This window comes from Anabrus simplex, chromosome 1, assembly GCF_040414725.1.
Source record: "Anabrus simplex isolate iqAnaSimp1 chromosome 1, ASM4041472v1, whole genome shotgun sequence".
In the NCBI taxonomy this organism is placed as follows: Eukaryota; Metazoa; Arthropoda; class Insecta; order Orthoptera; family Tettigoniidae; genus Anabrus; species Anabrus simplex.
Genome location: NC_090265.1, coordinates 1,642,172,294 through 1,642,185,580, shown reverse-complemented (window position 1 = coordinate 1,642,185,580; position 13,287 = coordinate 1,642,172,294). Strand labels below are relative to the sequence as shown.

The window sequence follows — 13,287 nt, the reverse complement described above, 5'->3', positions numbered from 1 at the left end:
GTTAAAACAAAAGCATAATTGAAACTAAAAACTGTGTTAATCTAAGAAGAAAAGAAATGATAACAAATGATAGCCTATAGATGGAAACGAACAATAGTGCACATAGCGAGGTTGCAGACCTCTTCGTCTAAATTTTTTAATTTATATAACAGGATGAAATCATTGTTTCAAAAATTCAGGCCGAAAGTCTTCCTTTGTAGAAACACCATCACATCGAATGGCTAGAAGGGGAGCAGGAGCAAAAAGGATTTGAGAAACCAAGCCTAAAACAATGTGCAGGCGAAATGCATGTAACAAGTGATGGAAAAACGCAGATGAAATTTAAAACTTTAGAACATCAGCATTCTCAACTTCTTCTCAATTTAGCGGTCCCATTCTCAATTATTTTTTAACAATGTTGGCTGGTTTGTATGCCTTATTTAAAAGGTTGGGAGGGCCGCGACAAAAAATGAGAAGTTGTGTTAGAGAGGATGACAGATGCATGGTAAAAAGTAAGTGACCATAGTGGAAACCGTCAATGAAGTTCTAATCTGTAATGGAAAAAAAATGAGGTTGTGAGAGAAACTAGGGCTGATAAGTAAAAACTTTAAACTTACGGTGTTTAAAAGGTGGTTGTCTTCCCTAAACGGCCTGGCCTTCTCAAAGTTAACGGTCCTGTACGTACGATCGAGTCTATTGTTGGCTTAGTTGTGTTTGTGAGGATGGAAGGAGCGGAGGGTGAAGGGGCGGTGCTGGGCTGGTGGGGAGAGGGTGGGGAGGGGGGAGTGGTGGTGAGTTGGAGAGATGGAGGCAGGGTTTGTTTATATTATGGAAGTACTGACATATATATGGAATGAAGGTTTCCAAGTAGAACATTCCTTTATTCGTTGATTTCATTTAAATTGTGAGAGGGATTCATAAATTGATGTAAATCGATGTGGATGTTGAGCAAGGTGCCTTTTTGCATTATGAGCCATCCAGGCTCATTTTGGTTTTGGCCAGGGATTTAAGGCCGGATAATTTTCCTGATGCCTCATGATTTTTCAGTTGAAAATTCTAACCCGCAATCGACCGGAATTCAAACCTCAGCCTTCGAGGTGGAAAGCCAGCGGCTAAGCCATTGTGCTTATCATGCTCCCCATTACTGCATTTGCATAAAATGAAATCACAACACCAATAAGGAGTTGTGCTAGATAAATGAAATTCGGTATGCATGCTTGCACATTTAAATGACGACGTCTCTATAAATTTGCCTGCTAGTCTACGCAGAGTCGTGTTAGTAGTGGCACTATGACCTTGCGAAGCTAGTTTGCTTTGAATACGCACCGTACACATCGTGAGCATTGTCCGGTGTTGACATTGTGATGTAGGTGTGAGTCAAGCATGCTTTCAGGGAGACAAAGAAAGCAGTATCAGCAGCTTACTGAGTTTCAACGAGACCATTATAATAGGGCTACGATGTGGAGGATGTTCCTTCCACGATATTGCAGAAAGACTTGGCAGGGATGTACCCAAGGTACATCCATCTTGGCAACTGTGGTCACAAGAAGACTGTCTCAAGAAGACGGGGTCCGGCTGCATACAGGCTACTACGGAGAGGAAAGAACGCCATATTTGCTGCATGGCTGTGTTGGATCATGCAGCATCTGCAGCAGCCATTGGAGCTTCAGTTTGCACTGGGCTGACACAGCGAAATGTAACAAATCGATTGCTTGAGAGATAGCTCCCAACCAGACGTCCTGTAGTGTAGATGCTATTAACTCCAAATTACTGCCATCTGCGACTTCAGTGGTGTCAAGCTAGAGCTTATAGGAGGCAGAGTGGAGATCTGTTGTATTCTCAGATGAGAGCCATTTCTAACATGGTGCCAGTGATGGCCGTAGTTTGGTAAGAAGGAGGCCAGGTGAGCTCTTGGAACAAGCTGTCTGCAGAGCCGACACACTGGACCTGCACCGGGAGTTACGGTCTGGGGAGTGATTTCCTTTGACAACAGGGGCACTCTCATCTTTATCCCAAGAACTTTGAGAGCAGATTTGTACATCATAGTGGTGACTGAACGGGTTGTTCTGCTGTTTATTCGCAGTATTCAAGTGGGTGTTTTCGAACAGGATAATGCTCATCCTCATGCCGCTACTGTCATCAAGGTGCTCTACAGAATGTCAGCCTGTTGCCTTGGACTGCAAGATCACCAGAATTTTCGCCCTTTGAGCACGTATGGGACATTGTGGGACTATAAATCCAGATTCATCCAATATCAGCTTTAACTGTTGCTGATTTGACTGACCAAGTGGAAAAGGCGTGGAACTCTGTCCCACAAAATGACATATGACACCTATATGATACAATGTCTGCACGTTTGCATGCTTGCATTCGAAATCCTGGTAACTACAGCAGTTATGAATGTATCATCATATTACTTTAATTTAATAAATATGTTACAATTGTTTAGCCTAAATTACAATCTCTAAACCAGGGCCTCTCAAATGCCCAAAATCTCACGCATGCTAATCGAGGCACAGAGACTCTGTGCACTGTGCAACGGTCTGACTCGGCTCAACTCGGCTTGACTCGGATGGTGTAGTGTGCTGAGAACGATGAAGCGTTCGTGATAGACGGCTTGTTTATCAGTGAAATAGGTAAGCGCAAGACAACAACATAATAATGAAGCAACCTGTTTCGAAGGAAGCAAAGACTTCCGAAAGTCCATTCAGTCGAACTGGAAACTTTCGTATTTTTTTGTCAGTCGTGACAATAAAGCCAAATGCTTAATCCGTGGGACAATAATTATGTGATAAGTTAATCAAAAAGATCTATTTTCCATTACAAAGGCTTTGCTCAAATTTTATGAGAATTTGTCAAAGGAAGATTTTCCTAAGCTAGGCTACATTGAGATGCAACTAAGATTATTTCTATGTTTGGTCCCACATGCATATGTGAAAAGTATTTTTTCCTGTTTTTACTTGTACAAAAACTAGATTGCATGTGAGTAAGCCTATTTCTGATTGTAATTTAAAGAAGGCTCTCAGAATTGCTGTCAGCCGGTCCTTTGTGCCAAGCATAACTGCTATCATTGCAAAGATAAAGGAAAAGAAAAGCTAGAGAAGATAAATTGTCTGCTCAAACCAGATTGAAAGAAGAGTGTTTTAATACTGGTAACATTGTCCCATACAACAGTGTCACCGCTCACCGCACATAAACATTTCGCAGTGAGAGGAGAATCCACACAATAGTGGAATAAATTGTATTGAATAGGTGGTATTAAAATTACTCCTTGTATAAACTTTGTGAAGGTGGAGAAGGCGAAGACAGGCCAAATGGGTGAGACAGGTGTAGGGGAAGTGGAGTGGGGTTTTGCACTCTGGTCAACTTAGTGAAGTCGTCTCCTGCACCCATGCACCCTGAGAGGCCCTGCTCTAAACTAGTGTCTTCTTGAAGTTTGGATTTTACTTTCTGCTAGTGTATATTAGAGGAGAGTATATTGAGTTCCTAGGGGTATCCCTGTAGAGAAGCAGTGTTTTAATAACCTAAAAATAATAAGAAAAATAGAAATCTTTAAATAGTAATTATATAAGCCCTCCCTAAATAACACTTTCGAGCATAGCTCTGTGAAGTGCCTAAGAAATACAATTCCCACCTTTTGCACTTTACTATGTGCACTACATAGACATTGTTAACTGAAGCAAAGATTTTTAGTACACTCTCCAGTATTCATTTTAAATAAAATGAAATATATGCATGGATTGTCTCACCTTCTGAGCATAAGCACATATAAGAAGAGACAGCCCTTTGGTTATCAGGTTAGCAAAATCAACAAGAGGAGGACGAGAACCAGGCATTCCAGTGAGCACCAGTATCTGTGGTCGATAGTTCTTAACGTGTTCCTCCATTCTATTCAACTCATGAGTAGACTTCAATGCAGAGTTATAAATGTGAGCTTGCGTTGATGAACCCCAGTTTACCTCTGAAAAGAAAAAGAAGCAACTTAAATATTTCTGTCAATAGATGTGTTATAAATGTTCAGTGAAACTTGAGATGTATCTGCTTGATAAAATTCTAGGTGACTATTAATTTATAAGTGTGCAACAGTTCTATGGGCAAGTTATTCATTTTATTGGATTTGATTCTGGTTTTCAGTTGCTTATCACAATTCTTTGTACATGATGTGTTGTACAGTTGCCTTGTATTTTGGTTATTTTTTATTTTAAGAAACAGATCACTTGTCTTATAATGAAGACAGAGAGAAAGAGAGAGGGGGAATAAGAAAGGAACACACATAATAGGACGACCACAATGGCAAGTCAGTGTGGAAAGAGGGAACGACAGAAATAGGAGACGAGGACAAACATGAAAACACAAAAGGACATGGACAATCTTCACATCGTGGTACACTCACTTACTTAGTTTCTTACTCCTTGATGCTATAGTCCTTGCAGAACCTTGGTCTCTGCAAGTACGAGGGTAATCCCAAAAGTAAGATCTCCTATTTTTTTATAAATACAGAACTCTGTTCCTGTGGCTGTTGGTCACAATATTGTGAAGAGTGTTACCTGCGGTCGCATATAAACATGTGCATGCCACGCTGAGGCACTCAGTCTTGGCTTGGCAGCCGTTGAGAATGGAGCTCCCACTGGATGTTACCGCCAAGTGCGAAGTGTGTGCAGTTATTCGGTTTTTGAATGCAAAAGGTAATGAACCAATTGAAATCCATTATCAGTTGATGGAAGTATATGGTGAGTCATACATGGACGTCAAAAATGTTCGTAAGTGGAGCAGGAGACTGTCAGTTTCCGTCGAGACAGTCGTGAAGGTTGAGCAAATCATGCATGAAGATCGGCGGATCACCCTGGATGATCTCTGCACTTTGGTTCCTGAGGTTCCCCGAAGCGCCGCTCACAGAATTTTAATGGAAAAGTTGAAATACCGGAAGGTGTGCGCAAGATTGGTGCCAGACATGCTGACTGAAGAACACATGCAGCAACAAGTTGATTCTTCCCGCGCATTTCTTCAACGCTTTGCAGCTGAACAGGACAACTTTTTGGACTTTTTGGACTCAATTGTCATCGGTGACGAAACCTGGACGTTCCACTTTACACCCGAGACCAAGCAACAATCATGCCAGTGGCGGCATCCCTCTTTGCCAAAGCCGCGGAAATTCAAGCAAACATATTTGGCTGGAAAGCGATTCAGCACTGAAGAGAAGGTGAAAGGTGAGGTTCACAACTTCCTGAACAGCATGGTGGTGAGCTGGTATGACATGGGCATACAAAAACTGTCACAGTGTCTACAAGAATGCATCGACCAAAATGGTGATTATGTAGAAAAATAATCAAATGTTCAAGCTGTAAAATGATGTAAACCATTGTAGAAATAAACAGGTCTATGTATTTATAAAAATATAGGAGACCTTACTTTTGGGATTCGTACCTTCTTTCAAAGCTCTCTGTCAATTGCTTTGGTCCTCCATTTTCTGACTCCCATGATACGTAGATCATCCTCCACCTCCTCAGTCCACTGCTTTCTTGGTCTACCTATATATCGTCTACCACCTGGATGCCTCTCCAGCACTTTCTTAGCTTCTCTTACTTCCTCCATTCGATGGACATATCCAAGCCAATCCACTCTAGCAGTCTTTGCCACAGATACTATATCCCGTTATTTGTACAGGTCTCTACACTCCTGATTTGTTCTAATACACCATCCCAGCTCCATTTTAACTGTTCCAAAGATCTTCCTCAATACCTTTCTTTCCGTCCGGCTCCATGGCTAAATGGTTAGCGTGCTGGCCATTGGTCGCAGGGGTCCTGGGTTCGATTCCCGGTAGGTTCGGGAATTTTAACCTTAATTGGTTAATTTCGCTGGCACGGGGGCTGGGTGTATGTGTTGTCTTCATCATCATTTCATCCTCATCACGACGCGCAGGTCACCTACGGGTGTCAAATCAAAAGACCTGCATCTGGTAAGCCGAACTTGTCCTCGGACACTCCCGGCACTAAAAGCCATACGCCTTTATTATTATTATTATTATTATTATTATTATTATTATTATTATTATTATTATTATTATTATTATTATTACCTTTCCCATGTCAATAACTTTTTACTTCTGTTTTATTTAATACCTAAGCCTAAGCTACATATGTAACCACTGGCTGAATGACAGTTTTATAAATGGTCATATTAGCTTTTTATGATACTTGCTTGCTCCCCCTTGTTGGAATTAAGGCAGCGTAACATCAATTTCCTGTGGCCAGTCTGGTACTGATTTCCTTTTAAATTTCATTTTATGAAGCGATCAGAGAGCCTAGATATCTAAATTTCTGCACTCCTTCAGAGCACTTTACTCCACATCTAAATGCTTGTGCAGGTTGACTCATTCTGGAACTTACCAAGAACTTAGTTTTACTGTTTGTCACTACCAATCCTAATTGTTGTGCTCCCTCTCCAGTTCTTCATAGGTTTCAAGAAGTGCATTCTTTTGTAGAAGCATTGGTCATTGACCATCACCTCAGATGGGCAGGACATGTGTGCCGTATGAATGACACCAGACTACCGCGCCAGATCCTCTATGGTGAACTTGGCTCCAGATCAAGACCAGGGGGTGCCCCCCGAGATGTTTCAAAGACCAACTGAAACAAACTTTAAAGATGGCAGAAATAAACCCACAAATCTGGGAAATACTTGCCAAGGACTGTTTACTTTGGCGGCAAAGTGTCTGTGCCTCAGTTCAACACTTTGAACAAGAACACCGCAGATATGAAGATATTAAGTGACAGGAATACAAACTTCGCCAAACCCAGTCAAGATCTCCCCCGTCCCTCAGCTGCACGATGTGTGGACGTATGTTCTACGCAAGAATTGGCCTGTACAGTCACCGGAAATTTAAACACAAACTGCTGTGAATTGAAGTGAGCTATTAGCCAGGAAATCTGTAAACTCAGAAAAGAGTAACTGCCGCCGCTGCCGCCGACGATGGCCACATCATCCGCATATACCATAATTTGAATCAATCTACGATATATGTTCTTTTCATGATTTGCAGTTATGGTACACATGGCTGATTTTAAAGCAATATTGAAGAGGAGAGCAGACCTTGAATCTCCTTGTTGCAACCCCACTTTTACGTCGAAGCTTCTTGATACACTTCCTTGTACACATACTTTAGCCTTACTTCTGCTCAAAGGTGTATTTACCAACCTGATTAGTTTTCTCGGATAACCAAGGGCTTTCATTTCAGAGAACAGTTTTTCTCTTTTCACAGTATCATATGCCTATTTAAAGTTGACGTAGAGCTGATGCAGTGTTATGTTATATTCATAGCACTTCTCCAGTATGATTTGCATTGTAAAGATGATCTATTGTTGACCGGTTTGCACAAAATCCACATGATATTCTCCAAGGCCCTGTTCTGCTTTGTGTGTTAAACATTTGGATATTATTATTTGATATCTTCATAAACTGCTGTCTTCAAAAAGATAGGCTCTCTCCTCATCATGGAGTCATGACTTTAAGAAGCCACATCATTTAATGACTAAATTGGTTGATGGTGTTGTGCCAAAATGGATGATTTTCAGCAAGTATATCCTGGATCAGTTAGTTGGTACCTGCTCTTTGTAATGCTCTAGAGGGTCTCCATGTGGTCTTATGGCAGGGCAAAGTTCACTGTAAATATTGGCAAGGAAAACTACGTACAGAAGACTTGCCCTATTTATCTAAGCTGATTGCCAGTGATGAAGTCTTTTATACTACTGATATGCACTTTATCAAGAGCTGCTAAATGGGTGATATCAACAGTTAGTCTTAAGTGTGTTTGAACATCCACTATTTTATGAGTATAACAATGAGGCTTCATAGTCGGGCCATTGTTGTCTGCGCTCCATGTGTCTGGCTTCTCCTTCGGCCCTATAAGAACATATTCATCTCGTTCGCTTTCGCTGCTTGAACTAACAGCTTTTCCAATATTGTTTTTTAAATCGCTATCACCAAAGCTGAAATTGATTTTTTTTTTTTTACTGTTTTGCCTTACGTCACACCAACACAATAGGTCTTATGGTGTTGATGGGATAGGAAAGTGCTAGGAGTGGGAAAGAAGTGACCATGGCCTTATTTGAGGTACAGCCCCAGGATTTGTCTGGTACAAAATGGGAAACCATGGAAAATGATCTTCAGGGCTGCCGACAGTGGGTTCAAGGCCACTATCTCACAATGACCCTAACTGCAGAGCCAGCTCGCTGAAATCAATGTTACCATCATTGTCTAGTACATATCTTCAACAAAATCCATCATAATTTCAACACCACTAACACGCAGTAAACGTCGTGAACCACTCAGATGACTTGCCTCGCCTCGCCTTGTTGAAGCCATAGTTACGAATGATTGTGATCAAACTAAATATTCAAGACTATTCATGGGCTATTTATAGGACTGTATCTTTATTACAAGATACGCAGATGCATCAGACTACAACTGCCTGCTTTCGTAATTCATAGTGTGACACTAGCCAGTTTACACAAGAACCTCGTTTATCTGGATTAAGTGGGACCAGAACTGATCTGGATTATCGAAAATCCAGATAATCTGGATAAAATAAAGTAACAAATACATGTTATATAACCTATTAACATAAGTTGTACAGTAACACCTTTTTTCAATTGTACAAAAAAATATAAGAACACTTTTCGTACTATTACGACTCTGTTCTATGCACTAAAATAATGTTCAAGCCTTTTCTAATTTGTATAGCATTTGCGTGCAGCACGATCACGAAAACATTTCACTAACAACAGTTCTGCTGGTGTACTTTCAGTTAAGGATTCTAAATAGGCCATTAGTTTGTTCAGCTGCATTGTGGCCTCTCCATGATTCATTGTTTCTTCTGAAGGAGCGCCGGTTTCATTTTCAAATTCACCATCAGTGAATTAATAGTGCATAGCATTCAGGAGAGTGTGGGTTTGAATCCCACCTCGCCCGTCCTGTCCTTAACTATCCTTGGCGGAAAAGATATTCAAGAAGAGTCGATGCCATAAAAAAATACTGTACAAGTAAAAGTATTTTTATTATTTTCGATCTGGATAAACCGGAGATCCAGATTAATGAGGGTCAGATAAATGAGGTTCTTGTGTACATCTAATTGAGAATAGGAAATTATACTGCTGTCATTGAACTCTATATGGGTTTCTTTCATAATGCAAGTGGAAATGTCTGGCCCCACAGATTCTACTATCTGAACACAAATTTTTAACTACTGTTGGTGTTTTCTTGTAACTAACCTAAATAAAAAACTTCTGATATAAAACTATAAATAAAACACCTCAAATATTGATGTAATAAGTCCATAACTTATATAGTACGTCTGTAACTTTCTAAGTACTTAGAGGAAAGGTTCACACAATCACTGTAGTTTTAGTTTCATAAAAATATCATAAAAAATACCAAGAGTATGAATTATTTTCCAATTAAATGCACAAAGTGAAATCGCAAAGCCTACTGGGCAATGTGCAAGCACCAGCAGGAGATTTAAACAGACAACAGTGAATTGGTTGAAGGGTACATGACAAATTATGAACATGAAGCAAAATGTACTAATAATGTACAGGCTGCAAAAAAGTTTGTTACGTTACGTGTTATGTAACGTACAATGGAGGCAGAAAGATGGACATGGCTGCATTTCTTCTTAGATTTACTTTATGGCTTATTAAATTCTCCTACTTGTAGGAGAAGTTGAGTATGTTGTAATTACATTCAATATTTATTTTTTTCTTGTAAATACTTTGCAAAAATTCAGGGTTGTCTTATATGCTAAACCGTGTTATATTAGGGCCAATATTACATGTTCTCATGCTAGCTAAAAGAAGAGTAAGAACAAACTATTATACTTGGAACATCACCTAAACAATCTTTTGATAGGGAAGAAGTAGGAGAAATGACTTGGATATCTTCTACAAGTAATTAGGTGATCTTAAAATAATTTTATAACTACCGTATTTGCTCGCATGTAACTCGCACTTTTTGACAAAAAAATAAGTGTGAACATTTTTGGTGCATGATATATGCAGGGATTTGTGTACAAAAGATTGTATTTCAAAAAAAAAAAAAAAAAAAAAATTTAAAATTTGCATTATGCTATTGAAACAAGACAACTGGCATACTTACCCTATTCATTGTCACTGCCTTCAGTCTCCGAGCTATTCTCACGTGCATCATTCTGGTCACAGTTCCATACTGCATCATCCTGACTTCCATCCAATGCATTTTGCAATGCTCGTCTTCAAGAAACTCTTCACAATAACGTCTGTCGACACCATAACCCATGCCCGCATAACCCTATCACACACGAGTTCAACTGACAGCCTCTTTATTTTGCCTGCTGGCGTCAGCTCATGCTCCCCTCCTGCCATCCATTTGGTGTACAATTGACATATGCTGGTCCTTGAAAGACCTGTTGACAGAAACATCTAAGGGCTGTAGACAATGTGCGAGTCCACCAGGAATTACAACGAGATCAGTTTTCATTTCCTGAAGATGTTTCTTTGTGTCTTCCACCAAGTGTCCGCGGAAACTGTCCCACACTAGCATTACTGGGCATTGAAGCAGTGCCCCTGGCTGTGCTTACCACACCGTATGGACCCACTCCTGGACAAGAGCTGTATCCATCCATCCATCCTTTCTCTTGAACCCGTCCATGAATGAATTTAGGAAACTTCACTTTAGGCACTGTTTTTCTTTTGAAAATAACGTACGGTGGCAATTTTCTTCCATCTGAGGTTATTGCTAGCATGACAGTGCAACGCTGTTTTTCACACCCAGTTGTACGTACAAGCATGTTAGATTCTTCCTTCTTGTTGATGGTGGTGTCGATGGTGATGTCGAAGTTTATCGGGATTTGATCAGCATTGCCAATTTGAGGTAAGAGGTACTTGTTTTACTTCTGCATTGCTATCACATGGCGATGAAAATCTATGATTTTGTTGCTGAAACCACTTGGCGTTCTCTGGCAGAGAGATGTTTGCCTTCGCAGACACAATCCCTTTCTTGTCATGAATCTATGGATCGAACACCGGGTCACTTTTAGATCCGAACAGCTGATTCCTCTAGTTTGCATGCTTTGAAATGTAGCATCTCCTGTGAGATGCTAAAGCCATTGTTTTGCAACTCTGTAACGTAATGAAGCAACTCATCTTTCAGCTCAGGAAACTTACCAGTTTGGTTGGTGGTTTCTAGAGCAGCCTTCTGTTTATGCCAGCAGCGAACATTAAACTCAGTCACACTGAATTCTCGACCAGCAGCTCTGTTACTATGTTCTTCAGCATATTTTAACACTTTGAATTTAAACCCAGCCATATAACTCCCACGTTTCTCCATAACAAGAAAACTTAACTGAGAAACAACAATGAAACATGAAGACGGAATATTGGTACTTCATTTTACATGTTATAAATCTCATTTTTGGTCCGTATTGAAAATTTACAGTTAAAAAATAATAAAGGTGTTCTTTAATCCACCTATTCACCACTATAACTGGAAATTAAAGTATTGAATAGGTGGATTAAAGAACACCTTTATTATTTTTTATATTGGTACTTGTCGACAATAAAGCAGATGGACGATACCTAATACTGTGATCACTTGACTGCCTGGACAGGGAAACACTCCCAGTTCACATGATCAGCTCTGCCGGACAGGTAGCGATAAGCTTATTGACAAAGACGGAAGAGAGAGAGGGATGGCTGAGTGTAACTGACTGGAAAGGTATGTGGCCTTGGGGCGGGGGTTTGAGAGTTAGGTATTTCTGTTACAACAGCTAGCCTGAACCATTCTGCAGGTAGAAAGAAATGCAACTTCTTCTTGTACTGTCATGTACAAAGTACCGTAACAGCAGTTGGTACAGTCCCGATATTTAATGTAGGCACGTCCACAGAATACCCAAACTTTATTTCATGTATGTACTGTATGTCTTTATGACTTCAGAATTTAATGTGAATTATGTGTGGGGATTTTTATCCCTGCAATTTCAAATGTTAAAAGTAGGGTGCAAGATATATGTGGTAGTTATATGTGAGCAAATACGGTATTTCATTTAAAATTACTGAAAATAGGTCTTTATCCAAAATGTAAGAATCACTTCTGGGGAGGAAGAAGAATGCATATAAATCTAATATCTGTTATAAAATTTTCACAAAGTAATATTAACATGCCAAACCATTGTAAAACTGTTCTTTGCTGCATACCTGGTTTTCTATATGAGACATAAAGATAAAGGGTGATAACAACGACGAAGGTCACCAGCGCTGTCCACCATGAGATGAGGAACATCACCCCAATACACAGCAATGTTCCAACCAAGCTGACCCATGCATTGTAATACTGAAACAAATATCAACAGCTCCATTTTCAAATGTAGACATGTCTAATTCACTGAAGATATATCCCCCTTCTGATGTTTTATAAGAAGATGGGGCAAATTCATTTATAGAAAGAGGAATTAGGGATTGAAATAATTTACCTAGGGAGATAATTCGATTGAAATCTTTAATTACATAAAATGAACTTCATGGTCCATATCACACTTGAATAGATTCACAACAAAGTATACAATGCTTTGAGAGAAAGTGTCCTTCTTTGTCAATATATGAATTCTTCATATAAACAAAGTTATTATGCGGCTGAAGATGTTACAAAAATATGAAACATGTATCACTATTAACCAATAAGTTGCCTTAAGCAACTAATGTATCGACAAGGTGGAAAATAAAAAGTACTTAGTTGTGAAGAAATCTTTAAAGAAAAGACTAGGTAAACAATTGATAGGGAATATGCCATCAGGGTGACATGTAACTTAAAAGCTTTTCAGTCTGTCAAACACAGAGGTTAAATATAAATATTTTACTACCACATACCTGTACAAAAACACATAAAAATATACAGTATTAAACAAAGAATGACATGTTTCATTCTCAAAAGAACATCATCAGATTCTATCAAGTCACACTCAAATATTTAGAAATAATATTTATGTTTATCTCTGTTTAATATTTAGGAACTTAAATTCTAGAACTTATCTTAATAATGTTCTGCTTTGTCTCCACTCCAGCATTAACTTGCAGTTGGAGCGGAGACAAAGCATTAACTTGCAGTTGGAGTGGAGACAAAGCATTAACTTGCAGTTGGAGTGGAGACAAAATAGGACATTATTAAGATAAGTTCTAATATTAAAGTTCCTAAATGAAATGGCGTATGGCTTTTAGTGCCGGGAGTGTCCGAGGACATTTTCGGTTCGCCAGGTGTGGGTCTTTCAATTTGACTCCCCTAGGC

The 13,287-nt window shown here is 39.5% G+C and overlaps 1 protein-coding gene across 2 annotated transcripts in view; it reads right to left on the bottom strand.

The window, feature by feature from the left end:
• The window catches only part of LOC136858650 (bumetanide-sensitive sodium-(potassium)-chloride cotransporter), a 289,427-nt gene that overhangs the window by 21,672 nt on the left and 254,468 nt on the right, over positions 1–13,287 (bottom strand). For both annotated transcript variants that reach the window (XM_067138364.2, XM_067138362.2), the window contains exons 12-13: positions 12,204–12,339; positions 3,729–3,940 (exon numbers count right to left, since the gene is read on the bottom strand). In XM_067138364.2, the coding sequence (XP_066994465.2) occupies positions 3,729–3,940; positions 12,204–12,339 (348 nt within the window). The remainder of the gene's footprint in view (positions 1–3,728; positions 3,941–12,203; positions 12,340–13,287) is intronic.